Genomic DNA, 25,863 nt, shown 5'->3' with positions numbered 1-25,863 from the left:
CTATATGAGGCGCAGCCAATGTTAAGTATGGACGTCGGACCAACATTGAATTTTCCGTTGATTACGTCGTTTGCGTAAGTCGTTCGCGAATAGGGCTGTGCGTCATTTACATTCACGTCGAAAGCATTGGCTTTTTGCGGGTTAATTTGGAGCATGCGCACTGGGATACTTTCACGGACGGCGCATGCGCCGTTCGTAAAAAGCGTCATTTACGTGGGGTCACAATAAATTAACATAAAACACGCCCACATGTTCCATATTTGAATTAGTCGGACTTACGCCGGCCTATTTACGCTACGCCGCCGCAACTTTGCTTTGAGAATACTGCACTTGCCTGTCAAAGTTGCGGAGGCGTAGCGTAAATAGGATACGTTACGCCCGCTCACAAATATGCGCTCCCTACGTGAATCTGGCCCTAAATCTTTTTTGACACTTGTTGCTTACAAGTAAAAATCCTGTATTTTCTGCTAGAAAATCACTTAGAACCCCCAAACATTATATATTTTTTTTTAGCAGAGATCCTCGGGAATAAAATAGCGATTGTTGCAATATTTTATGTCACACGGTATTTGCACAGTGGTCTTTCAAACGCATTTGGGGAAAAAATATATTTTAACGAATTAAAAAAAAACTTAACAGTAAAGTTAGCCCATATTTTTTGTACTACTATACTACTATATTACTTGTTTTTGTGTATTTAAGATATATATAGTTTTTTAATCTAAATTATACATACAAGTGCACTGATTGGAGGCTTGTTGTGTTTAAAATAAATGTTTAAATGTAAGAAATTTTCTGTATCACTTATTACTTAGCGGAGAAATAATGGAACTTCCGCTTTTCGGAATCCTCCCCCCCCTCCTGTGTCACATTTGGTACCTTTCAGGGGGGAGGAGGGAGCAGATACCTGTGGAAGATCAAAAAGAGTTTAGAATAATTAATTAAATGGCTGTAAGAATGAAGAACAAAAAAGTTGTAATTCATAAGGATGCAAGCTGAACACAAAAAAGGATATTCACAAAATCCCACAGTGAAAAACTTTTAAATAAACATTTTAAATAAATATGTGAAAGTCCAAAGAGAAAATCATGCGACCAAATTCATAGAAGCTCCACCACGTGTGTTATAGTACACCACAGATTCAGGACGTGATCCCTCCACCAGTGAAGATGGGTACTCTCACCTCAGCTTTTGACCCCTGTTTTACCAGAAGGTCAAATGGGCTTTTGAAATTCAATGGGAAACCGGATAACACAATGATGTTTGATGATCTTCAGAATGACCAGGAAGCACAATATTGCTCAGTGTAGCCGCCAAAAACATGAACCGGTACATTTACAAAGCACTGCGCGACTCGCGCATGAGCAGTAGGAAACGGGCAGTGAAGCGGCAAGGCTCCACTGCCTGTTTCCCTTATTTCGAATGGCGGCGCCGGCACCCGATCCGATGGACGGATCGGCCTTGGGGGGCCGACATCGCCACCTCCCTGGACAGGTAAGTGTGCTTATTCAAAGTCAGCAGCTACAGGGTTTGTAGCTGCTGACTTCAATTTTATTTATTTTTTCAGCTGGAACACCGCTTTAAGGTAAAGGCAGCCCCTGTGGCTTTTAGCAACAGATCATAATTTCCCTTAGGCTCCGTACACACGACCGAACATGTCTGCTGAAACTGGTCCGCGGACCAGTTTCAGCAGACATGTTCGGTCGTGTGTACGGCCGACCGGACAGGTTTCCAGCGGAAATTTGTCCAACCGACCGTTTTCCGGCGGACAAATGTTACTTAGCATGCTAAGAAACATGTCCGCTGGAAGCCTGTCCATCGTCGTCTGTACAGACTCACCGGCGGTGAGTCACCGTACATGTCCGATCGGCCGCCATCCCTCGCATGCTACAACAAAAAGGAATTCTGCGCTCATAATGGTTTACCACTCTAATTCCACATAATGTTTGTGAGGAATAACATTCAGTAGATCTCAGTTTGTTCGGAAGAACCAGTTCTTTATGTAGAAAAGATAAACAAATGTATACAGCACAACGCAAAAAAATGTTCCCAGTGCCTGCATTAAAACACACACAATTTTTCAGGGCTTCAAGGGTTAAAATTTTGCAATTTTGTTTCCAGCTGCATTCATAGAAAACAACCGTGCTGATTGTAATTGGAGTACATTACCCAGGACGTCACTATGGCGTTTGATGTCACTTCCTAGTTAATATCTGGCATCTGGGCTCCTGGACACTCTCCTGTATGTGTCCAAACGTGCTCCAGCCTCAGTGTTTGCAGCTGCTAGGAGCGCAGCACAGAGATGACAGCCACGGAGAGACGTTCTTCCTGTTGGAACGTGCTGACAAGCAGCAGAGAAAAGTTCAGCCGAATGTTAGGCGCCCTCCAGTGGACAAAGTGCAAATTGCATTGAGGAAAAAAATTAAGTTGTAAATGGCGATTATAAATGAAAATCTTTTCTTGATATTACTGACTTAGGTCTTCCAAAATAAAAGAGGGGTTTCAAAACAGTCCCAGACTACGCGTTTCGCCCTATCCAGGGCTTTGTCACAGTCGAAGTGATTCGACGCATGCGTGGAAGCATTGACCTTCCAGGGCCGCGCACGTCGCCGTGGATCGTGTACGCACGGATTTCTGTCTGATGGTGTGTACAACCATCAGACAGAAATCTCTGGGCGGACATGTCCGCTGAAAACGGTCCGGCGGACCGTTTTCAGCGGACAGTCCGTCCGTCTGTACGAGGCTTTATATGTTTGCCGTGCAGTAGGGCACTCTCAAAGTTGAACATTGCTTTTCCATGGAAAGGTACATTTTGCTGCCTGATCTTGTATATTATTTTTTATTGTCATGTCAAGTGAAGCTCTCATCTTCTCATCAGGACAAAGAGTGTCCATTAGTGACAACATATCCATGTGGCATTGTATAAGGCCTATTTTCTGTTATCAACAGCTAACGAGCAAGCATCTCTTATTAAGAAATGATTAACACTAAGCTAATTTGTATTGCATATACGTGGGTTTTCATGCACCTTCACCAAATGAGGTGCTAATTGGCTTATGTTGTTCCAATGTTCTGTGCAGCAATAGTTCTTACAGATTTAGTACATCTAAATAAAAGTTAACTATTACTTCCAGCTGGTTGGTTGATTCAAAGGCGCCCGTAGTTCTTCATGATGGTCCTGGAAATCTATAGAAAACAGCATTGGCTGGCAGCTCTACAATTAAAGAAAGTAAACCTGAAGGGAGAGGGAAGGGGGGAGGGGAGGGACAGGCAGCTTATCGTTCTGAAGAAGGGTCACTTCTCCTCACCCATCCCTGCAGGAGATTAGTAGCTGTGAATGTGTACACCTAGACAAATGCCAAGGATGTTGTCTTTGATAGAACTACTTCTGTGTTTGAAGATACCTGCAGACTGCTTTATCAGGCTATAAAAATAAATTCAAACTGGCAGATCAATTGAGGATCCTGGCACAGTTCTCTGGGGGCAGCAGGAGAAAGGGAAAATAGGTGAAATGTCATATTTGCAAACTTGTTTGATTTGCCAGGATATAATAAATGAGGTAAAGGTGCCTGTGAACAGCAGCAGGGATGTCACTCACTTGCACTCAGGGAAATAAGTGGATATTTTCAGGGCTGGTGCAAGGATTTTTGACACCCTAGGCGAAGCCTCATGTTGGCGCCCCCCGCCCCTGAACACATGTTCCCCTCTGCACCCCCCACCTTTCTTCCCCTTAAACCCCCCCCCCCCCCACACACACACACACACAGTTCCTATATGTACCCCCTGCACATCTGCTCCTTCCCCCACCCAATCAGTTCCTCTCTGTAACCCCCCCTAACACACACACACATCTGTCCCCCCCACACACACACACACACACACACATCTGTCCCCCCCCCTACACACACACACATCTGTCCCCCCCACACACAAATCTGTCCCCCCCACACACACACACATCTGTCCCCCCCCACACACACACATCTGCCCCCCCCCCACACACACACACACATCTGTCCCCCCCACACACACACACATCTGTCCCCCCCCCCTACACACACACACATCTGTCCCCCCCACACACAAATCTGTCCCCCCCACACACACACACATCTGTCCCCCCCACACACACACATCTGTCCCCCCCACACACACACACATCTGCCCCCCCCACACACACACACATCTGTCCCCCCCCCCACACACACATCTGTCCCCCCCCACACACACACATCTGTCCCCCCCCCACACACACACATCTGTCCCCCCCCCCCCCCACACACACACATCTGTCCCCCCCCCCACACACACACACATCTGTCCCCCCCCCCACACACACACAAACCAGTTTCCCCTCTGTACACAGTGCACTGTAAACATGACAGCAGAGTAATTTTTTTTATTTCTTGTGACTTACTGACTGAGCGTCCTCCTACCTGTGCGTCCACTAAGGCTTTTCTGAAGGAGAACTGCGCTGCTGCTCGTCCCTCCTCTTCTCACAGGTCACAACACATCCCCAAGCGACCTGGAGGAGGGTGGAGGCGGGGGGGATCGGACATTGCGGCGGCAAGCCAGGACTTGCATGTAGGGCTTCAGCCTTCAGCCACCATCTCACCCACCGTTTCTACTTTCTACCATCATGCAGCACTTCCGGCCACTGCCAGCTGCTGTCCATGCTCTCTCCCCTCATCTCACTACCGCTGCTACGGGCTGGCAAGTGCAATAGAGTGGTGAAGGTGATGTGAGTGTCTCCACAGGCGCAACCGCCCAATAGCCTAGTGGCTGGCGCCAATTAGGCATGGTTTTTAAAAACGCCGGTCCGGGAGTTATTTTAATGGTCCGAATCCCCAGCGAGTGGCTGGGAATCAGGATTTTGCCGCCTCCCCTTCCCTGGCGCTCTAGGCAGCCGCCTGACTTGCCTATGCCTAGCGCCGGCTCTGGATATTTTATCAGGTGACAAAACAGAAGCAAGGCTGGCCCAGTTTTAAGCTTAGGAATTTCTGATGAACTGAGGACTTTACAGGTTGGCATTAGAACCCTGTGCTTCGGTGCAGTGATATCTCCATCTTTAATCTGTAGGGTGGCCTGAAATATTTCCATCCCGACTATGTATGGTGCTTTTGGAAATATTATTCTGGACTTTCTTCTCTTTTCAGGATTTTTAGACTGGGTGCCCAAAAAATTACAACGGGTGGGCTGTGTGGAGCTGCTAAACACAGTGCAGAGAAGAGTACAGCCAAGACTCCACGTGTTTGGTCACATCCATGAAGGTTAGTCTGTGACATTTATTTCTGAATTTTCGTAACCTGGTTTCCAAGTTAAAGCGGTTGTATACCCGCGATGAATTATTTATTTATTTATTTTCCAGCTGAAAGGCAAAAGCCATAATGAGCTAGTATGCACCGCATACTAGGTCATTATGAAATACTTACCTCGGAACGAGGTGTAGAGAACTTACCTGGTCCACGCCGAGCGAGATGTCATCTTGCGTCGTCGTGTCTTCCGGGTATCGCCGCTCCAGCGATGTGATTGGTAGTAATGACTTTACTACCACTTTAAGGCTTTCTACTTCTTTCTGCTTTTTTTATTTTGTTTCAAACATTTTATTAAAGTTAAAATAGGAATACAATTAATTTACGTGTACATACACAGGGTTGTACAATAAATATTGAACATAAAATAACAGAACTATGGAGGTAGACAATATATTATCATTGTCATTATATATTCAAGTATCAGAATATCAAATAGAATGAGATATAAACCACAAACAGGAAAATCATACATTACTATGTCAGTATCTTGAAGATATAAAGCACAGACGAATCCGAAAATACAGGATAATTCAATCTGAGCTTCCTGATGTGAATGAAGCGATAAAACAAAAAATGATAATAGAGACTTCCATATAGAATAGCCTCAAAAATATGGGTGGAACATAGCACATAGCAAAAGTGTTCAGTAAATCAAAATAAAGGTATGTAAAGATTTCAAAGGGAAAACATAAAAACGTGTAGGCAAGCGCTCAAACTCAGCGGTAAATGGAATATGTGAAGTACTAATCCCTGTAGGTGATCTACGTCAATGAAGAATAGAAAAATTTAACGTAGTCGTAACAATTGTAAATACAAGGAACAATTAAGGGCCTAATAAGTCTATAAACCGTGATGAATTCCTAAAGTGAATCCAACAGGACCAGGTGGATCTATATTTCATCGGATTATCATTGGCTTGGTGAATCAAGTCCTCCATCTAAGGCCCCGTACACACGGCCGAGGAACTCGACGTGCCAAACACATCGAGTTCCTCGGCCAGTTCAGCCCTGAAGCCGCCGAGGATCTCGGCGGGCCGAGAGCTCCGATAGAACAACGAGGAAATAGAGAACATGTTCTCTATTTCCTCGTCGAGCTCCTCGTCGGCTTCCTCGGCGAAATTGTACACACGGCCGGGTTTCTCGGCAGAATTCAGACAGAAACTCGGTCGGAAGCTGAATTCTGCCGAGGAAACTGGTCGTGTGTACGGGGCCTCAGAAATCCACTGTACACGGTTAATCCAGTCAGCCAGCGTAGGAGGGTTAGCCTTTTTCCAAAAAAGAGGAATGCATTGTTTAGCAGCATTTATGAGATGGAGTATCAAGTATTTTCTATAAATGGATTGAGGCAACAAAGTATGGTGTAAAAGATATTGCGCAGGGGAAAAATCTAATGTGTAAGTTGTGATTTGGGTAATTGCCACATGAACCTTCTCCCAGAAAGGCTTAATAATGTCACAGTTCCACCAACTATGGAGTAATGATCCCAGAGAGATATTGCACCTCCAACACATTGGGGAGACAGTTGGATAAAATACATGGAGTCGTTCAGGGGTACGATACCATCTAGAATATAATTTGTAGTTATTTTCTTGGGCCGAAATGTTAACAGATCCCTTATGAATATGTGTAAAAATATTGTCCCAGTCAGAGTCTAGAAGTTGTATTTGGAGTTCATCTTCCCAACCTTTATTAATTTTGTTGGAGCTTTGTAATATGGTACTGAAAAGGAGTGCATAAACAGATTAAATTAGGTGTCTTTGAGGGGTCGTGGCAGTACACAATTTTTCAAATGGGGTCAGTTCCCCTTCTTTCTGCTTTTTCTTATTTGCTGGCATTCTTTTTTCACTCAGTAAACACAAGTTACAAGTTCAGCCATGTCTTCACTATGCGGTCCAGTTTTTGTTACCAATGCTGAGGAAGGATGTCCTTGAACTGGAAAGAATCCAGAGAAGTACAACAAAGTTAATAAGGGGGCTGAAGGACCTCACTTATGGGGAACAACTACAAACCTGAACATATTCTCCCTGTAGAAGAGAAGCCTAAGGCCCCTTTCACACGGTCGGACCGTTCAGGTCCACCTGTCATATTTGTGGGCGGACCTGAACGGCTGCTCCATACATCTCTATGGAGCGTCGGATGTCAGCGGAGACATGTCCGCTGACATCCGACCCGATCCGCTAAAATCAGACGGATGGCGAGTCTACAAGTGGTCCAGAACACGGCAGCCAGACTGGTAGCGGGTAAAAAAACGTGGGAGCCAATCTCCACGGCCATGAGGACCCTCCACTGGCTAGCCGTAAAGGATCGGGTGACATTCAAGACCCTCTGCCTCACCCACAAATGCATGCAAGGAATCGCGCCACAATACCTATGTGAGGAAATAAAACACTACACCCCAAGAAAATATTGACTCTGCATAAACTTCATGTAATTGTCACTAAAAGCCTTTGACACTTATGAAATGCGTGTAATTATACTTCAGTATAAAATTGTAACATCTGACAAAAACATCTAAAACCACTGAAGCAGCAGACTTTGTGAAAATAATATTTGTACATATCCCAGCAGCCCTGGTATTGACTAATCACATGGAAAGATTGGGGAAAATTGTTATGGTTAGAGCAGGGGTCTCCAAACTTTTTAAACAAAGGGCCAATTTAGTGTCCTTCAGACTTTACGAGTGCCGAACTGTGGCCAGTGTGAGTAGAAAATGTCCCGGGAACAGTGGGAGTAAACAGTGCTCCATCATTAGTTTACCATTTTTTGGTTTTAGCAGGAAGAACAGTGTCCCATGGTTTGTATCAATGGAAGGAATAGTACCCCGCCGATGGTGTCAATGGGAGGAATAGTGCCTCTAACAGTGTCAGTGAAAGAAATAGTGCCCCATCACTGGTCTCAGCAGGAGGAGGAGTGCCCCATTAATGGTGTCAGTGGGAAAAATGGTGCCTCATCCTTGGTGTCAGTTGGAGGAATAATGTCCCAAGGGCCGGATAGATGCAAGGGAAGGGCCGCATCTGGCCCCCGGGCCGCAGTTTGGAGACCACTGGGTTAGAGAATGGGTGGTTTATGAATATTCAAAGTATTGGCCATCACTTCTCCAGCCTATCCTCCAGATTTGCCAGTCAATGGGCATTACAAACTTTTGACTCTGCTCACCAATGATGTGATTTTGCAGATCTTGAAATATAAAGTGTGAATCATGGACCAGACTGTGCTGGCTTTCCTGCTCCTTCTAATGCCGCGTACACACGATCATTTTTCGGCATGAAAAAAACGTAGTTTTTCAAAAATGTCATTTAAAATGATCGTGTGTGGGCTTCCCATCATTTTTCAGGTTCTGAAAAACGACAATTTTTTTTTTCGAACATGCTGCATTTTTTAACGTCATTTTAAACGTCGTTTTTCAGGTAGTAAAATATGATTGTGTGTGGGCTAAAACAATGTAAAAAACCCGCGCATGCTCAGAAGCAAGTTATGAGACGGGAGCGCTCGTTCTGGTAAAACTACCATTCATAATGGAGAAAGCACATTCATCACGCTGTAACAGACAAAAAATCGCGAATCGTCTTTTACTAACACGGAATCCGCTAAAGCAGCCCAAAGGCGAATGGAACTTCCCCTTTATAGTGCCGTCGTACGTGTTGTACATCACCGCGCTTTGCTAGATCATTTTTTTAAAACGATGGTGTGTAGGCAACGTCGTTTTAATGATGAAGTTGGGAAAACATTGTTTTTTCGACATGCTGAAAAACAACGTTTTTTTTCATGCTGAAAAATGATCGTGTGTACGCGGCATAAGACATTGGTCCATAAAAAACAAGAGGTAAAGAATAAAGCGGATACTGGTCCCTTTATTTTTTTCAGGTTCCCTTCCCTGCTTAACACCGCTGGGCTGTGGGGCAGAGTTGTATAAATCTTAGGGATAGATAGACAAGAATACAAATCCTTTAGCATGTAAAACAGTTCTCATATATGTATTTCATCCATGTATTTAGCTTTGTGCTTGGAGTTCGGCTTATGTAAAGCCAATGGTTATTTCATAATATTCTATGGGCCAGATTCAGGTAGACTTACAACGGGCGTATCAGTAGATACGCCGTCGTAAGTCCGAATCCCCGCCGTTGTATATTTAAGCGTATTCTCAAGCTGAGATACGCTTAAATATTGCTAAGATACGACCAGCGTAAGTCTCCTATGCCGTCGTATCTTAACTGCATATTTACGATGGCCGCTAGGGGTGTGTACGCTGATTTACGCCTAGAATATGTAAATCAGCGAGATACGCCTATTCACGAACCGGCCGTCGCAGTAAAGATACGCCGTTTACGTAAGGCGTTTTCAGGCGTATAGTTACCCCTGCTATAGGAGGCGCAGCCAATGTTAAGTATGGACATCGGGCCAGCGTCGAATTTTCCGTTGATTACGCCGTTTGTGTAAGTCGTTCGCGAATAGGGCTGTGCGTAATTTACGTTCACGTCGAAAGCAATTGACTATTTGCGGGTTAATTTGGAGCATGCGCACTGGGATACGTTCACGGACGGCGCATGCGCCATTCGTAAAAAGCGTCATTTACGTGGGGTCACGATGATTTTACATAAAACACGCCCAAATCTTACACATTTTAATTAGGCGGGCTTACGCCGGACAATTTACGCTACGCCGCCGCAACTTACGGAGCAAGTGCTTTGTGAATAATGCACTTGCCTGTCAAAGTTGCGGAGGCGTAGCGTAAATAGGATACGCTACGCCCGCACAGAGTTACACGCTCCCTACCTGAATCTGGCCCTATATGTGCTAATTTAAGCAGTAAACACCAATTGCAATTGTTGTTTTTTTTTTTGTGTTTAACAAATGGAAATAAAAACACTATTTATTAAGAATTGTTTGATATTCCTTTTAAACTCCATATTGTGTTTAATCTCTTGCAGGGTATGGAGTAATGGCAGACGGGACCACTACATATGTCAATTCCTCAGTATGTACTGTGAATTATCAGCCGGTTAATCCTCCTATAGTAATTGATTTGCCAAATCCAAGGAACACGTGATTCCAGCAACGTATATATAGGAATCATCAGCTGGCTCCCATGTAACTAGAGTGGCCATCACTGACTTCCTGCACCTTAATGAGTCCAGTAAACAGATTATCGAATATGTAGGCGGACATGTTTTATTGGACAGTTTGGCATGCAGGCTATGCACAACTACAGTATATTACCAGCCTGTACCATGGAAACCACCCAGACGAGGCCAATACCGACTATTGAGATTACACCAGCCAATCCTTAAATGGCCACTCTGGTCAAACAGCAAACTTTTTTTTTTAAGCAATCATAATGACTGCTTTAAAATCCTTTATTTTTTTTTATTTTTTGCTGCAACCACACTTTGCTGCAACCGCACAGGATGAACCTTGCTTTTGAGTTGCTATATTCTAAAGGGAGAACCACCATCGTCCAAGCCTACAGTTATTTTCACATCGCAATCCCTCCTCCTAAAACATGCCTGATCTCTGTGTCCACTTAACACCCAGAGAGGTTTCAGTAGCCAATGCAGAACTGCCAGCCTTATTTGAAATTTCAACTGGTGTGCAGTGGATGATGGGCATTCAGTATAAAGAAGAAAAACACTTAAATAAGCACAATTCAGACAATGTCTTTTCATATTTATTACATGTTGTTGCTTGGTGTTCTCCAGTAATTAATTCTGATGCAATGAGACAAAAACTAAAGTAACATCCAAATGTATCTTGCGTTCCACCAAGAGTGATGATGTTGCTGATATTTGAGTTAGGGGAGAAATGGACTTTATGAACTTTATGCTGTAAAACTTGATGGACAAAAACTTGAGCAACTGGAAGGGGAAGCTCCATACAGACTAGTAGTTGAGGAACAGCTAACATCATATGACTCCTGTAAACCTTTCATTTGCTCTGTTATTTTTTATTTACTATGTGATTTTTGCAACGCACTTCTTGCCCTGCAGCATGGTAGCTGTCCATTACTGCAGCAACGTAGCTGCTCCTCTTCTGCAAAGCACAGTTAATGTTTGTTGTGGAGCCGAATTGTTGAATGCCAAACTTACTCTTCTCTTTTCTATCATTGTTATTAATATGTCAACAGAGAATTATAGAGGCTACCAGGGCCGGGACAAGGGGTGGGCAGGAGGGATGGCTGCCCCTGGCGCAATGGTTTATTGCAGGGATGGAGGGCACCCAGACCCTAACCCTAAGGGAAAGGGGGGCGCAGTTTGGCATCTTTGCCCTGGGCGCTGGATGACCTTGACCTTGCTGGATGACCTTGCTGACGTTCTAGCTTTAGTACTTTCTACTTTTACCTGGAGTATACTTGATCTGGAGCAGGTATGCAGATCTGCAAGATAACAGGAAAGTCAGACCTCCTTATCTGCATGCATGTTTTGATTCAGCGACGCAAACAAATGAAGTCAAGGGTCAGTATAGCATCTATAGAACATTTTCAGATGTGGAGATCAGTAGCCTCTATGTTTTCCTCATGATGCATTTCCTTTAATTTATGCTGTGATTTTTTTTCTTTTTATCTTAATGTATATAAATAAATCATTTCAGGACAACATTGTGGTGTTTTTGGAGGTTTTCTGAAGGGTCGGTCCTCAAGGGAAACTGTGTTTAAAAATGGCAAGCAGATTCCAAAAGACTAGTCACCAGTATTGTGAATATAGCACCGTTTTGGATATGTGGTTGGGAGCGCCCAGTAACAAATACTCTCTTACTTGAACGTTTTTTTTAACCACTTTGATACTGGACACTTTCACCCCCTTCCTGCCCAGGCCAGATTTCAGCTTTCAGCGCTGTCACATTTTGAATAACAATTACTCAGTCATGCAAACCCGTACCCTTATGAATTTTTTATAATTTTTTCACACAAATAGAGCTTTCTTTTAGTGGTATTTAACCACTTGCCAACCAGGCAAATTCTGACATTTCTCTCCTACATGTAAAAATCATAATTTTTTTGCTAGAAAATTACATAGAACCCTTAAACATTGTAACGGTCACCACTGTTTACGATATCCCATTCCATCGCCCCACGACAGCTTATCCGACACTCCAACCATCCAACAGACATCAGACATGATCCATCCCATTTCCCAGAATAACGAGACTTCCACACAGCTCTGTTACTGGTTCCAAAATGTATGAATGAATGCTTTAATGGTTAGCTCTCTTATATACAGTACAAGCATGTTACAGTAACCAAAGTAACAAAGACACACTCCACCCACACATCACACAATGGGGCTTTAATGACATTCTTTTAGATAATGACATTCAGTTGAGTTAATTATTAGTCATCCTCCAGACGTCTCGTCTCCAACAATAAGCTATTCACACCTGATCATCAATAGGCTTCTCACACCAATAGTGTCATTAGCATCACACAATGGAATGTCTTTCGGGAGCCAGCCTTGATCAACACCTCAAAGCTAGACATCTGACCTTTACATACTTAATTAGCATCTCAACAGCCTGTGTTAAGCATTGAAGGAGACATCCTATAGACCTGTTGTGGACAGCATTAACCAAACTGTAATATTCCAAGATATCCTGCAAAACATGAATTATCATTTATCAGTCACCCTATGCCCAAAAGGGGCACAGGGTGACCCTAGACCCAAGAGACATTAGTGACGCTGGCACAGGAGTACCCCCCATCATTCAAAAGTCTCTGGGTGTCACGGGTCATTCCGTTACAAACATCATATATGTTTTTTTAGCAGCGACCCTAGAAAATACAATGGACTGCAACTTTTTATGTGGCGCGGTATTTGTGCAACAATTTTTAACCACTTAAGGACCACCGCACGACGATATACGTCGGCAGAATGGCACAGCTGAGCACATGGACGTATATATACGTCCCCTTTAAGAGCCCAGTCGGCGGCGCACTCGCGACCCGGTTCGAAGCTCCGTGACCGCGGGTGTCCCGTGATCGGGTCACAGGGGCTAAAGAACGGGGAGAGGTGTGTGTAAACAAACCTTCCCCGTTCTTCTCTGTGGCAATGTCAGTGATCGTCTGTTCCCTGATATAGGGAACGACGATCACTGATGTCACACATCCAGCCCCGCCCCCTACAGTTAGAAACACACATGAGGTCACACCTAACCCCTACAGCGCCCCCTAGTGGTTAACCCCTTCACTGCCATTGTCATTTTCACAGTAATCAGTGCATTTTTATAGCACTTTTCGCTGTGAAAATGACAATGGTGCCAAAAATGTGTCAAAAGTGTCCGATGTGTCCGCCATAAAAATCGTTGATCGCCACCATTAGTAGTAAAAAAATATATTAATAAAAATTCCATAACTATCCCCTATATTGTAAACGCTATAAATTTTGCGCAAACCAATCGATAAACGCTTATTGCGATTTTTTTTAACCAAAAATAGGTAGAAGAATACATATCGGCCTAAACTGAGGAAAACATTTTTTTTTTAATATATATGTTTTTTGGGGATATTTATTATAGCAAAAAGTAAAAAATATTGAATTTTTTCAAAATCGTCGCTCTATTTTTGTTTATAGCGTAAAAAATCAAAACCGCAGAGGTGATCAAATACCACCAAAAGAAAGCTCTATTTGTGGGAAAAAAAGGACACCAATTTTGTTTCGGTGCCACGTCGCACGCCCGCGCAATTGTCAGTTAAAGCGACGCCATGCCAAAACCTGAGATTTCGCCTGGGCAGGAAGGGGGTATATGTGCCCAGTAAGCAAGTGGTTAAAGTAGAACTATGGCCTCTCATTTAAACAAATATGTGCTACAAAGCTTAATTGCTTAGCTTGCTTAGATCTCCTGCAGAGTCTCAAAAATATGTGTTGATCCTGTCACCACCTAAAGCAGTTTCGTGCATATTGGTCCGGGTCTTAACCAGTTAAAAATTTTTTTTTAAGTAAAAGTGCCCCTGTCCCCATGTGCTCGCACGCAGAAGTGAACGCATATTTAAGTCCCACCCACATATGAAAACGGTGTTCAAACCACACAAGTGAGGTGTCGCTGTGATCGTTACAGCAAGAGCAATAATTCTAGCCCTAGACCTCCTCTGTAACCAGTAAAAAAATGTAGCCGCCTATGGGGAGTTTTAAGTACCGAAGTTTAGCGCCATTCCATGAGCATGTGCAATTTTTAAGCGTGACATGTTAGGTATCTATATACTCTGCATAACTTCATCTTTCACATCTTTTCACATTATGCAAAAAAATTGGGCTATCTTTACTGTTTTTTTTTTTTTATAAAGCACTAATCTGTTTAATTTTGAAACTTTTGAAATAGAATAAAAATTTTGATCGCTTTTATTCCTATTACAAGGAATGTAAACATCCCTTGTAATAGGAATATGGCATGACAGGACCTCTTTACAGTGAGATATGGGGTCAAATCGACCCCACATCTCACCTCTAGGCTGGGAAGCCTGAAATAAAATTAAAAAACGATCTTCCCAGCCGAGGTGGCGTAGTTTTTTTGAATGCAGAGGCCAGGCGTGACGTCATAACATCGCGCCTGGCCTCCGACGATCATAGAGACTCTGGTGACCATCTGGTCCACCGGAAATCTCTATGTTGGACACCGATTGCAGAGGTTAGTCGGTAGAAGCACCAGAGGGTGGCGGGAGGGTCATCCACTCTCACCGCCCGTAAGAACGAACAAGCGGTGGACCAGCCGCTATGATCATTCTTCTGGTGTAGGAAATCGCTCGCTGAAAACGCTAATATCTGAATGATGCCTAAAGCTGCACCCATCATTCAGATATACCACCACAAAGCCGAGGACGTCATATGACTTTCAGCCGTCGAACAAGTGGTTAATTATCACTGGATTTTGTATTTTTTGCTAAATGAGCAAAAAACTCTCAAAATTTTGAAAATTTGTTTCTCTTTGTTTCTGTTTTCAAAATTAGCAAAATAATAAACTTTCTTCATAAATGTAGGCCAAAATGTAAAGTGGGTATAGAAAAGAATCACCCCCTTTAAAATAATTACATTGTGTTGCTTTGCAGCCTGAAATGAAGACAGGCACAGTTTTTTTTCCCAGCTGTATTTACCCAGTGCAACATCTAAGTGAAATATATAACACCAGCATGTCAGATTGTTTTGGTTGCAAAGACTGGATGGGCTGGGGCAGAGCGGCACAGTATGTAAAGCATGGATAAAGGCAGGGGTCAAGTCCTGGAGAAAAAAGTGTGGGAACTCCCACCCAAGATTCACTCCCCCACCAAAAAAAATATGATACGCTCATATGCATAATTACTAAACCGCATGTATTTTTTCGATCCACTGTACCTTAGTATTCCTTTACGTTACTGGCCGCTTCCTGTATATGGATTCATCGGGAAGTGTGCGGGAATTCCGTCACTTCCTCAATGCCTTCCTTTAAGCAAGTTCTTCCTAAATCCCGCTAAACTCGCTGCAGACCTCCGCAATGTCTCCTGGGAACAATGACAAAAGCTCCCAGGAGACATTGCGGCATCGAGGAAGTGACGGAATACCCGCACACTACCCGATGAATCCATATACAGGAAGCGGCCAGTAACATAAAGGATTACTAAGGTTTGCCTGCCCCTGACAGTGATTCGAGCTGGGCATCGCCGCTAAGTGAAGGATTGGCTCGGGCGGCTCGGCTGCTCTAAGTCCTGCAAAGGGAACTGCGCTCCTGCTGTGAAAAAAGTGCAGGAACTCCGTTCCCACGCGTTCCCGCAGGACTTGAGCCCTGGTCTAAGTTTTACCTATGCTAGCTACACCCAGTGGGGTGGGGTGTTTATTTGAAGGAAAGTTAACTAAAAACGATGTTGTCCTCTCTACCTTCATCTTAAATATCTGCTTTCCAATTAATCCAACTTAAAGCGGAGGTTCACCCTAAAACAATTATATACCATTACATCCAGCATACTTCCGACATCTACAGTATGCTGTTTTTTTTTTTGACGTACATACCGTTTTATTGTTATTTTCCCCCCGGCTTCTGGGTTCTGGCTCCCGCGGGAGTGGCGTCCCTATTCAGAGGTTAGATGATTGACGTCTGGTGAAAAACTTCCCCTGGTGTATTAGGCGCGTCACCAGTTTTCCATAACTAGCCGACCTGCGAGTCGGCTCTATACGGCCCTATACGGCGCTTGCGCCCGCCGTGTAGAGCTGACTGTGCAGGCGCCATAGGAACGCCCACTCCCGCGGGAGCCAGAACCCAGAAGCCGGGGGTAAAATTACAATAAAACGGTATGTACGGCAAAAAAAAAAAAAAGAACAGCATACTGTAGATGTCGGAAGTATGCTGGATGTAATGGTATATAGATGTTTTTTAGGGTGAACCTCCGCTTTAAATATCTGCTTTACAATTAATCCAGTATTACAAATGTCATTTATGCAATTTGAAAAACATTCAGAAAATGTCACATTTGACTTTGGTAAACAATTGTGTAAAAAGTAAATAGGAAAATTATATTTTTTTTGTTCTTTCTACACAGTTTAAATGTTGCAGTACAAGCCAGCCAGACTCAGAAAGTTCTCTTCTGATTACCCTTCTCATTTAAGACTGAGACAGGCAATTAAAATGCAAATTAAAAATGGAAATTAGGCATGTTTAACACATCTCCCAAGAATAAAGCGCAAGGAAATGCATGATTTTTTTTTTTCTTTTTGGCTCACAGTGCGGAAAGTAGGAGACAGAACAGTATTCTGTTCTTGGTCAGCAAGCAATGCCATTTCTACCTGAATATTCCTCTAAAGATATTAAGGAAATAGAGTCATGAGAAATAGGGATTTGTATATTGATAGTAGAATATTTTGGAATCAAAACAGATATGCTTGAAGCTTGTGGGCCCCAATGCAAAAGTTGACCTGGACCCCCCCCCCCCCACACTACCACCCGCTGCTTCCTGCTTGCACTGCATGGCAAAATACTCCCACTAAGCGCCAAGATACCCACTGCTTTCACCCGGCAGCTCAGAGTGAACATGGAACTGGGTTTGGACTTTGAATGAGGCATGTGGATAACACCAAATTGCAAGCCGAATTCAACTGTCTAACTTAGTATGTTAAAAGCAGAGGATTGGTTGCACACATTTGCAAATATATGGATAAGCCACAGGCCGCTTACAAGGCTCTCTGCATTCCTGTGGTCCTAACTAGGCAGAGAGCCTTGTAAGCGGCCTGTGGCTTTTCCATAGATTTGCAAATGTGTGCAACCAATCCTCTGCTTTTAACATACTAAGTTAGACAGTTGAATTCGGCTTGCAATTTGGTTGGTAAGTTTGAGCCTGGTACTACGCTATACAACTTTATTTATTTACTTATACATACTGTTTGCATCAACACGCATCTCATTTAAAGTCCCAACCCTTTCTCTCTGGCAGCTCAGAGTGTGGCCTGCCTGCAACCCCCTTGTGTGCACGGTTGAACAGGGCTAAGCAGGGCAGGGAAGAATGGGGCTGAATAGAGAGTGTGCCGCTGGGGGAAAGGGTTCGCCCGCCACCATGTGTACATGAAACTGGAAACTCAGAGGGCTCGAGTTTACTGAATTATCCACAAAAACAGGAGGGGAATAGGTTGTGCTAGAAAAATCAACACAACCTGACCATTGTGCATATAAAGTGCATGAATAAAAAACTGAATAAGAATGAAAAATATTACTGAATTATCTACGCAAGGTGATGCGCGAACCCTTTTTCCAGCGACACAGCGTAAGGCCTCGTTTACACCATACGTGCAAAAAAACTGATGGAAAACACGCAGATTTCACTTGCAGGGACACGAGTTTACATACGTTTTCATGCGTGTTTCAGTGAGTTCTCATGCACATTTTTTTATGCACAGGTTCACAACATATCCTGTGTCTATTACTTTCTCTTCTCCTTGTTAAGAGAGAAGAGGACATTTTGGATAGTTTATTGCTAGTGTTATTGTAGAGCCTCCCTTTACATCATAGTCCAGGACTCAAAATTTCAAGTCCTGAGCTACTAGCCAGGCTTCAAGGGTTACTCGCCACCAGTTGTCCCACCCAGCCCGCCCGCCCCTAGCCACTAAACACGCTCTCATAAAATTACACTCAAATGTATTATGCAGAATTAAGTTATTAAAATAAATATTAACAACAACTGTATCCGTGCCCACCAATGCAGGCTGCGTGTGTCCACCATGCAGTCTTGTGTCCACCAATGCAGCCTTGTGCCTAGTGCCCACCAATGCAGCCGTGTGCCCACCAATGCAGCCTTGTGCCCACCAATGCAGCCGTTTGCCCACCAATGCAGCCGTGTGCCCACCAATGCAGCCTTGTGCCTAGTGCCCACCAATGCAGCCGTGCCCACCAATGCAGCCGTGTTCCCACCATGCAGCCGTGTGCCCACCAATGCAGCCTTGTGCCTAGTGCCCACCAATGCAGCCGTGCCCACCAATGCAGCCGTGTTCCCACCATGCAGCCGTGTGCCCAATACATTTGAGTGCCACCATGCAGTCTTGTGCCCACCAATGCAGTCTTGTGTCCACCATGCAGCCGTGTGCCCAGTGCCCACAAATGCAGTCTTGTGTCCACCATGCAGCCTTGTGCCCACCGATGCAGTCTTGTGTCCACCAATGCAGCCGTGTGCCCACCAATGCAGCCTTGTGCCCACCAATGCAGCCTTGTGCCCACCAATACAGCCTTGTGTCCACCATGCAGCCATGTGCCCAGTGCCCACCACTGTAGTCTTGTGTCCACAATGCAGCCTTGTGCCCAGTGCCCACCAATGCAGTCCTGTGTCCACTAATGCAGCCGTGTGCCCACCAATGCAGTCTTGTGCCCACCAATACAGCCTTGTGTCCACCATGCAGCCATGTGCCCAGTGCCCACCACTGCAGTCTTGTGTCCACCAATGCAGCCTTGTGTCCACCAATGCAGCCATGTGCCCACCAATGCAGACGTGTGCCCACCATGCAGCCATGTGCCCACAAATGCAGTCTTGTGCCCACCAATGCAGTCTTGTGTCCACCATGCAGCCGTGTGCCCAGTGCCCACAAATGCAGTCTTGTGTCCACCATGCAGCCCTGTGCCCACCAATGCAGTCGTGTGCCACCAATGCAGCCGTGTGCCCACCAATGCAGTCTTATGTCCACCATGCAGCCGTGTGCCCAGTGCCCACAAATGCAGTCTTGTGTCCACCATGCAGCCCTGTGCCCACCAATGCAGTCGTGTATGTAAAAAAAGCAGTGCAGCGCTACTAACAAAATGATGAAAGTCCAAAAAAAAAAAAAAAAAAAAAAAAAAAAAATTAATCAAAATGAAGAGAGGATAAGGGTGACTTCTGGAACCTCAATAGGTGATCGGATGAAGACTCCTTATAAAACAGTCAAGTATCCTTAGATAAAAGTACAAGCCGCTCACCTTAGCAGATGGACCTGTGGGTGAGCAGCAGGTCGAATGCGCTGTCCCTCTTAATAAGGGGGTATTATAAGATGATAACGGTGCCTCCTCGGTCGATCCTTTTCTCCAAACCGACTTTCAGTGGCGGATGGTCATCTGGTATACTCTCATGTAGTTGAATGGCATGAAAAAGTATAAAGTAGACACATAGTGCTCTCCGTATAGTAACCAAAATACAATAAGTTTATTTAAAATAAAAGTACTCACAAAAGAGGCACTATATCCTAGTGCGTAGAATATGAGCATATATCGATAAAATACCAAGTAGGTGGCTGTCCTGACATCAAAATTGGAAGTCGTGTGCCACCAATGCAGCCGTGTGCCCACCAATGCAGTCGTGTGCCCACCAATGCAGTCTTATGTCCACCATGCAGCCGTGTGCCCAGTGCCCACCAATGCAGTCTTGTGTCCACCATGCAGCCGTGTGCCCAGTAATGCAGTCTTGTGTCCACAATGCAGCCGTGTGCCCAGTGCCCACCATGGAGCCTTGTGTCCACCTTGCAGCCTACCTGTGCAGCCGAGGAGAGGAACAGGAGAGCTGCCCAGGTGTTCAGAGCGCAGCGGGGGGGAACACAGTGATAACAGCTTTCATTCCCCTAGCCAGACACAACGCAATCTACAGAGCAGACACGGACAGAAAGCACTCTACTCTATGGGTCCTCCGATCCGCCCAGACAGAAGGGGACAGATCCCCTTCTGTTTTTTTAAGTGGATCGAATTGGAGATAGGCAGGTGTAAACGGACACAAGTCTGTTTACATCTACCGCTCTATAGAGGTGAATGGAGGGTCAGATTTGGTCCACCTGAAAAACAGACAGGCGGACCCTATCGGACTGATCATGTGAAAGGGGCCTAAGGCTGCTTTCACACGAATGCGCTGCGGTTTACCTGCAACTCAACTGACCTCAATCTTCCCTTCTTCCTTTAGGATTCCTGCAGGTATTGCTGGATGCTGCTATCCCCCAGGCGGGTATGGCTGGTGGCTGCTGCTGGCTGTCCTCCAGGGCTGGTACTGCTGGCAGGTACTGCTAACGAGTACTGCTGTTGGATATTGCTGGAGGGTACTGTTGGTGGGTACTTCTGGCTGGTACTGCTGGCAAGTACTGCTGGCGGGTACTGTTGGTGAGTACTGCTGGCGAGTACTGCTGGTGGGTACTGCTAACTGGTACTGCTGGTGGGTACTGCTGGCAGGTACTGTTGGTGAGTACTGCTGGCGAGTACTGCAGGTGGGTGCTGTTGGTGTGTATTGCTGGCTGGTTCCTGACCCGTCATCCCTAAGCATTAGTGTGACAGCCAGCGCTAGAGGAAGTATGCAGTTGCAATAGAGAGCAGAGCTTGCTGGTTGGTACTGCTTGGCAAGTACTGTTGGCTGGTACTGTTGGTGAGTACTGCTGGCGAGTACTGCCGGTGGGTACTGCTGGCTGGTACTGCTGGCGAGTACTGCTGGCTGGAACTGCTGACGATATTGCTGGCGGGTACTGCTGGCTGGTCCTGTTGGCGGGTACTGCTGGTGGGCAGTTTATGGGTATTGCTAGCTGGTTTCCAACCCGCCATCCCTGAGCACCTGTGTGACAGCCGGTGCTGGAGGAAGTATGCAGCTGCAATAGAGAGCAGAGCCAATGCTTCCTGTATCGATCCTGTCACAGGTGGAGTACATTTGATATCACTCCGCCTGTGACAGGAGCCGGCGCTTTACAAAAAAAAAAGAGGGTTTTTTGGGACTTTGAATGAGAAATATGTAAACATATATCTCCATCCCTGTTATATGTAGAAAGAAGAAGGAGGATTGGGACTTTGAATGAGGTATGCATGAGAAGACTCAAAGATAGGACAATGTGATATGGATGCGTTTATTTATCTAAAACACATAGCAGAGCATGCCATTTCGAATGTATACATAATAGTAAACATACATAGCAATGAGCATAAAAAAGCATGATGCAAGAACCATAAACATTATATAACAACTTATTCCTTGCATTGTTAAAAAAATCCTCATAAATAGAATCATTAAACCCGAGGTTAGTTCTACAACTGAAAGATGTAGCATCTGTGTAAGCCTGAGATGCCTTTCATGGCATTATTGCCAATCTTCAGGGGCGGATGCGTAGTGGGGTAAGATCTGCAGAAGGACACAAGTATAATATGTACCGTATTTATCGGGGTATACTGCGCGTCTGCGTATAACGCGCACCCCAAACCTAGAAAGGTAGTTTAAGGAAAAAAATAAAAACTTACATTTTTGCCCTGCGTCTATCGGCGGCCTTGTGCGGGGTCCGTTCAGCCTTGTGGGTGTCTGTCTGTGGCTTCCTTGCGTGGGGTCCGTCCAGCCTTGTGGGTGTCCGTCTGCGGCTTTGGAGGTGTCCGTCTGCGGCTTCCTCACGGAGTCCATCCAACGTTGTGAGTGTCCGTTTTTGGATTTGGCGCCTTTGCCGAGCCAAGAGGAGCCGGATTTCCTGTGTTTTCGGCTCCTTTCCGGCTTCTCTCGCGTGGCTGCGGGCGGAGCCGAGCGTGGCCGAGCCTAGCCGAGTGCGCAGTACACTCGGCTCTAGGCTGCGGCGCTCGGCTCCTCTCGGCTTGTCTCGGCTCCTCTCGCGTGGCTGCGGGCGGAGCCGAGCGTGGCCAAGCCTAGCCGAGTGCGCAGTACACTCGGCTCGGTCTACTTCGGCGGCGCCCGGGAACAGCAGTATCGGCGTATATCGCGCACCCACGATTTCCCCCTGATTTTAAGGGGGAAAAAGTGTGCGGTATACGCCGATAAATACGGTAAGTTTTAGCATAACACCCAAATAATGGGAGACAGTGAGAGAGATGGGAAAAGGGCAATCTTCAAAAAAAACCTTACTGGGGTAGATTCAGGTAGCAATTACGCCTGCATATTCATAGATACGCAGCGTAATTGCTAATTTGCGCCGGCGTATCGACTTTTCTGTATTCAGAAAGCTCGATACGCCGACTGTAGCCTAAGATATGACTGGCATAAGGCTCTTATGCCGTCGTATCGTAGGCTGCATTCTTACGCTGGCCGCTAGGTGGCGTTCCCGTAGTGGTCAGCGTAGAGTATGCAAATTGCATACTCACGCCGATTCACAACCGTACTCGCGCCCGGCGTTCGAATTTTACGTTGTTTGCGTTCGTCGGTTTCTGCGTAAGGCTGCTCCTGCTATTAGCAGGCTCAGCCAATGCTAAGTATACCCGTCGTTCCCGCGTCGCGATTTTTGAAAATTATGTTGTTTGCGTAAGTGAATCGTGAAAGGCACTGGACACCATTTACGTTCACGTTGAAGCAAATGACGTTCTTGCGACGTCATTTACCGCAATGCACGTCGGGAAAGTTTCCCGACGGAGCATGCGCACTACGTTCGGCACGGGAACGCGCCTAATTTAAATGATCCACGCCCCCTACGGGATCATTTAAATTAAGGACGCTTACGCCACACAGTTTTACGGAGCGCCCGTGCAAATTACGGAGCTACTGCTTCGTGAATGAAGCGTAGCGCAAGTAATTTACGGAGGCGTAGCATTAAAACGGTACGCTGCGCCTCTGTAAGAGTGCGCAGCCCTACCTGAATCTACCCCACTAATTTCCAGCATGTGAGGATGTGAAAACTGGAACGCATGAGACGCTAAAACTGTCTGCAACTGGGAACTGAGGTAGGGCCAGTGGGAAAACCAAGAGCATAAACATGTATCACAGATAAATGTATGTTCAACTGGCAGGTGCTTGGGGCTCCAATATAAATTAGATAATTAATGACATTAGTAAAACCCATATGGGTAAGTAGTAAATGGGGTATGGTAAAAGCCCTTAACCCAAGTAGTAGCTAGGAAAAGTAAAGAGGCATTTGTTACCCTGTATGGAGATAAGGCCCAATGTATAGGTATGTGTAGAGCAGGATTGACCTGCAGCTGATAGCATATGTGAATATTCCCGATGTTAACCACCCACCAGGGGCGGACTGACCATTGAGTCACTCGGGGCCCCATCAGGATTGCCAGGCTCAGTAAAACCAGGGACAGTATGTAAAAATCTTTGTTTTTTTTTACATCTGTCCCTGATATGTCCGAAACCGACATGCTTTTGATGTGAAAATCCCGAGATTTTAGCTGCCCCGCCTCTGCACTGCCTCCTGGCGTGGTGGCCATCTGTAAGCCCAGGGGCCCCATAATCTTCTATTGCCCGGGGGCCCTATGAGTTGTCAGTCCACCCCTGCCACCCACCATATGTAATACAAAATAAAAAACCCAGTGGTGATCAAATACCACCAAGAAAGGTATATATGTGGAAAAATTCTACAAATAATAAAGGAAAACCTTTCAGAGCTGAGGTGGTAAACAGTACTCACCTGAACTCAATTTTTTTACATACTTTTGGTCAGGTGTCCACCAACTTTTGGCCATATAGTAGGTGTGATGGTCAGGTGTCCACCAACTTTTGGCCATATAGTAGGTGTGATGGTCAGGTGTCCACCAACTTTTGACTATATAGTAAGTGTAATATCCAGGTGTCCGCAAACTTTTGGCCATATACTAGGTGTGAAGGCCAGGTGTCTGCAGACCTTTGGCCATTTAGTGTGCGATAACAAATGAGAAGTGTTATCTCTGTAGCTGCATTCAGCATAAACTTTTTAAAGAGCTACAGAAAAGTGAATTTCACAGCGACAGAATATCAGTGCCGTGATAACAACAGATAGAATTGCAGCTTGCTGACGTGAAACCAGTAAACGTTTGTCATCTCGTATCTTGTGAGTGCTCATGAATCTTCAGCGCTTGCTACATAACCGTGATGGACGATTCCCTCCAGTTCTAACTGAAACCCCCTGCCAGAGATGTTTTACTGGGCTCGCGGTCGGTATTTAATTTCAGATTTGTGTTTTCACAGGCGGAAACAAACAGCATATGAAATGTTCATTTAATTACGGTTCCAGAAGCTCGACGTGACTCTAATCGATATTCATCTCACGCCAAGATGAAGACATTGGTGATGAGATGTATTTCTGTACAGATATAAGGCGAGGCGATCACAGCAAGAACACAGCAAATGAGAGAGGGACGAGAGTGAAGAATGTACTTTTTCGCTTGTTTGTAACAATCAGACATGTTGAACAGATGCTTGATGATAAAGTATATTTGAAATTGATGTTTTTGTTAGGCTGAGTGCTAAGTGGATTGCTAAAATAACTGTTGATTAGGCTTAACAGACAGAAAAGCTTGTCTCCACACTATAGTGGGAAGAAAGATGCAGGCGGCGCACACAAAGCTGTAAAAACATTTAGCAATCAAAACCTCCCTCCTAAAAGATTAGTAGAATATAAAGTGCTTTTTAATCAACAGAATAGCCAAATGTTGTTACAATATTCAGAGCTGTATTTAAAGTGAACCTAACAAAAGAAAGAAAGTGAACTGAAACAACAGTTAAAGTGAACTGTGTTTTGCCCATGGTAGCAAAGAAACCAGTTCATGTAAATCCCCCCTACCCAGCAGTATATATTTGTCCCCACCACCATTTCCACTCTATATAGTTGCCAGGAGGAACTGGAGGAACCTCTCTTTGCTTACGCCAACATGGCAGCATACTTGTAATATAGCTTCAGCTCTATATTCACTTACAGGACCTGTTTTAATCCATCTAAAAATAGAAAGCTAGAGCAGCCTCCCCCATTCTCCTTTTTGTCCTCAGGATCTACACCTGCAAGACCGCATTGTTGCGACAATTTAGCGAGGTATGGATTCAAATGTCCTGAGTTACAGAACATCAAAAAGTAGCTGTCATTGAATGATGACCCGGGTCAATAGCAGTGATATATGGACAATTGCTGCCCCTAATGGACATTACAGCATTCTTCCTGGAGGACGGGAAGAGAAGAATATAATTCCTGGTGATTAGGAAGGACGACCTCTTAAGGATTCTTATTGGATACAGATGGCTAGATAGGCGGACAATGGGTGTTTGTGTGGGTGGTGTCTGAGTGGGCTTTAAAAGTACTGACCAGCTGGAGTAACTTCCTCTTTTCCATTGAACTTATCCAAGACAGCATCTCGAGGAGGACCTTACGTAAAGTATCATTTATGTTCTTTTGTTTTATGTGCTCTGTAATATTTTCCTTTAGTGTTTTATTTTAATATTC

General features: G+C 45.0%; 1 protein-coding gene across 1 annotated transcript in view; it reads left to right on the top strand.

The window, feature by feature from the left end:
* The window catches only part of MPPED1 (metallophosphoesterase domain containing 1), a 128,680-nt gene extending 117,806 nt beyond the window's left edge, over window positions 1-10,874 (top strand). Inside the window, exons 6-7 of the mRNA XM_040345823.1 lie at window positions 5,157-5,270; window positions 10,243-10,874. Of these exons, the coding sequence (XP_040201757.1) occupies window positions 5,157-5,270; window positions 10,243-10,361 (233 nt within the window). The 3' untranslated portion in view covers window positions 10,362-10,874. The remainder of the gene's footprint in view (window positions 1-5,156; window positions 5,271-10,242) is intronic.
* Window positions 10,875-25,863: the final 14,989 nt, after the last annotated feature.

Source organism: Rana temporaria, chromosome 3 (genome assembly GCF_905171775.1).
Source record: "Rana temporaria chromosome 3, aRanTem1.1, whole genome shotgun sequence".
In the NCBI taxonomy this organism is placed as follows: domain Eukaryota; kingdom Metazoa; phylum Chordata; class Amphibia; order Anura; family Ranidae; genus Rana; species Rana temporaria.
Note: the sequence above shows the minus strand (reverse complement) of the source record. Positions and strands in the feature narration are given on the sequence as shown.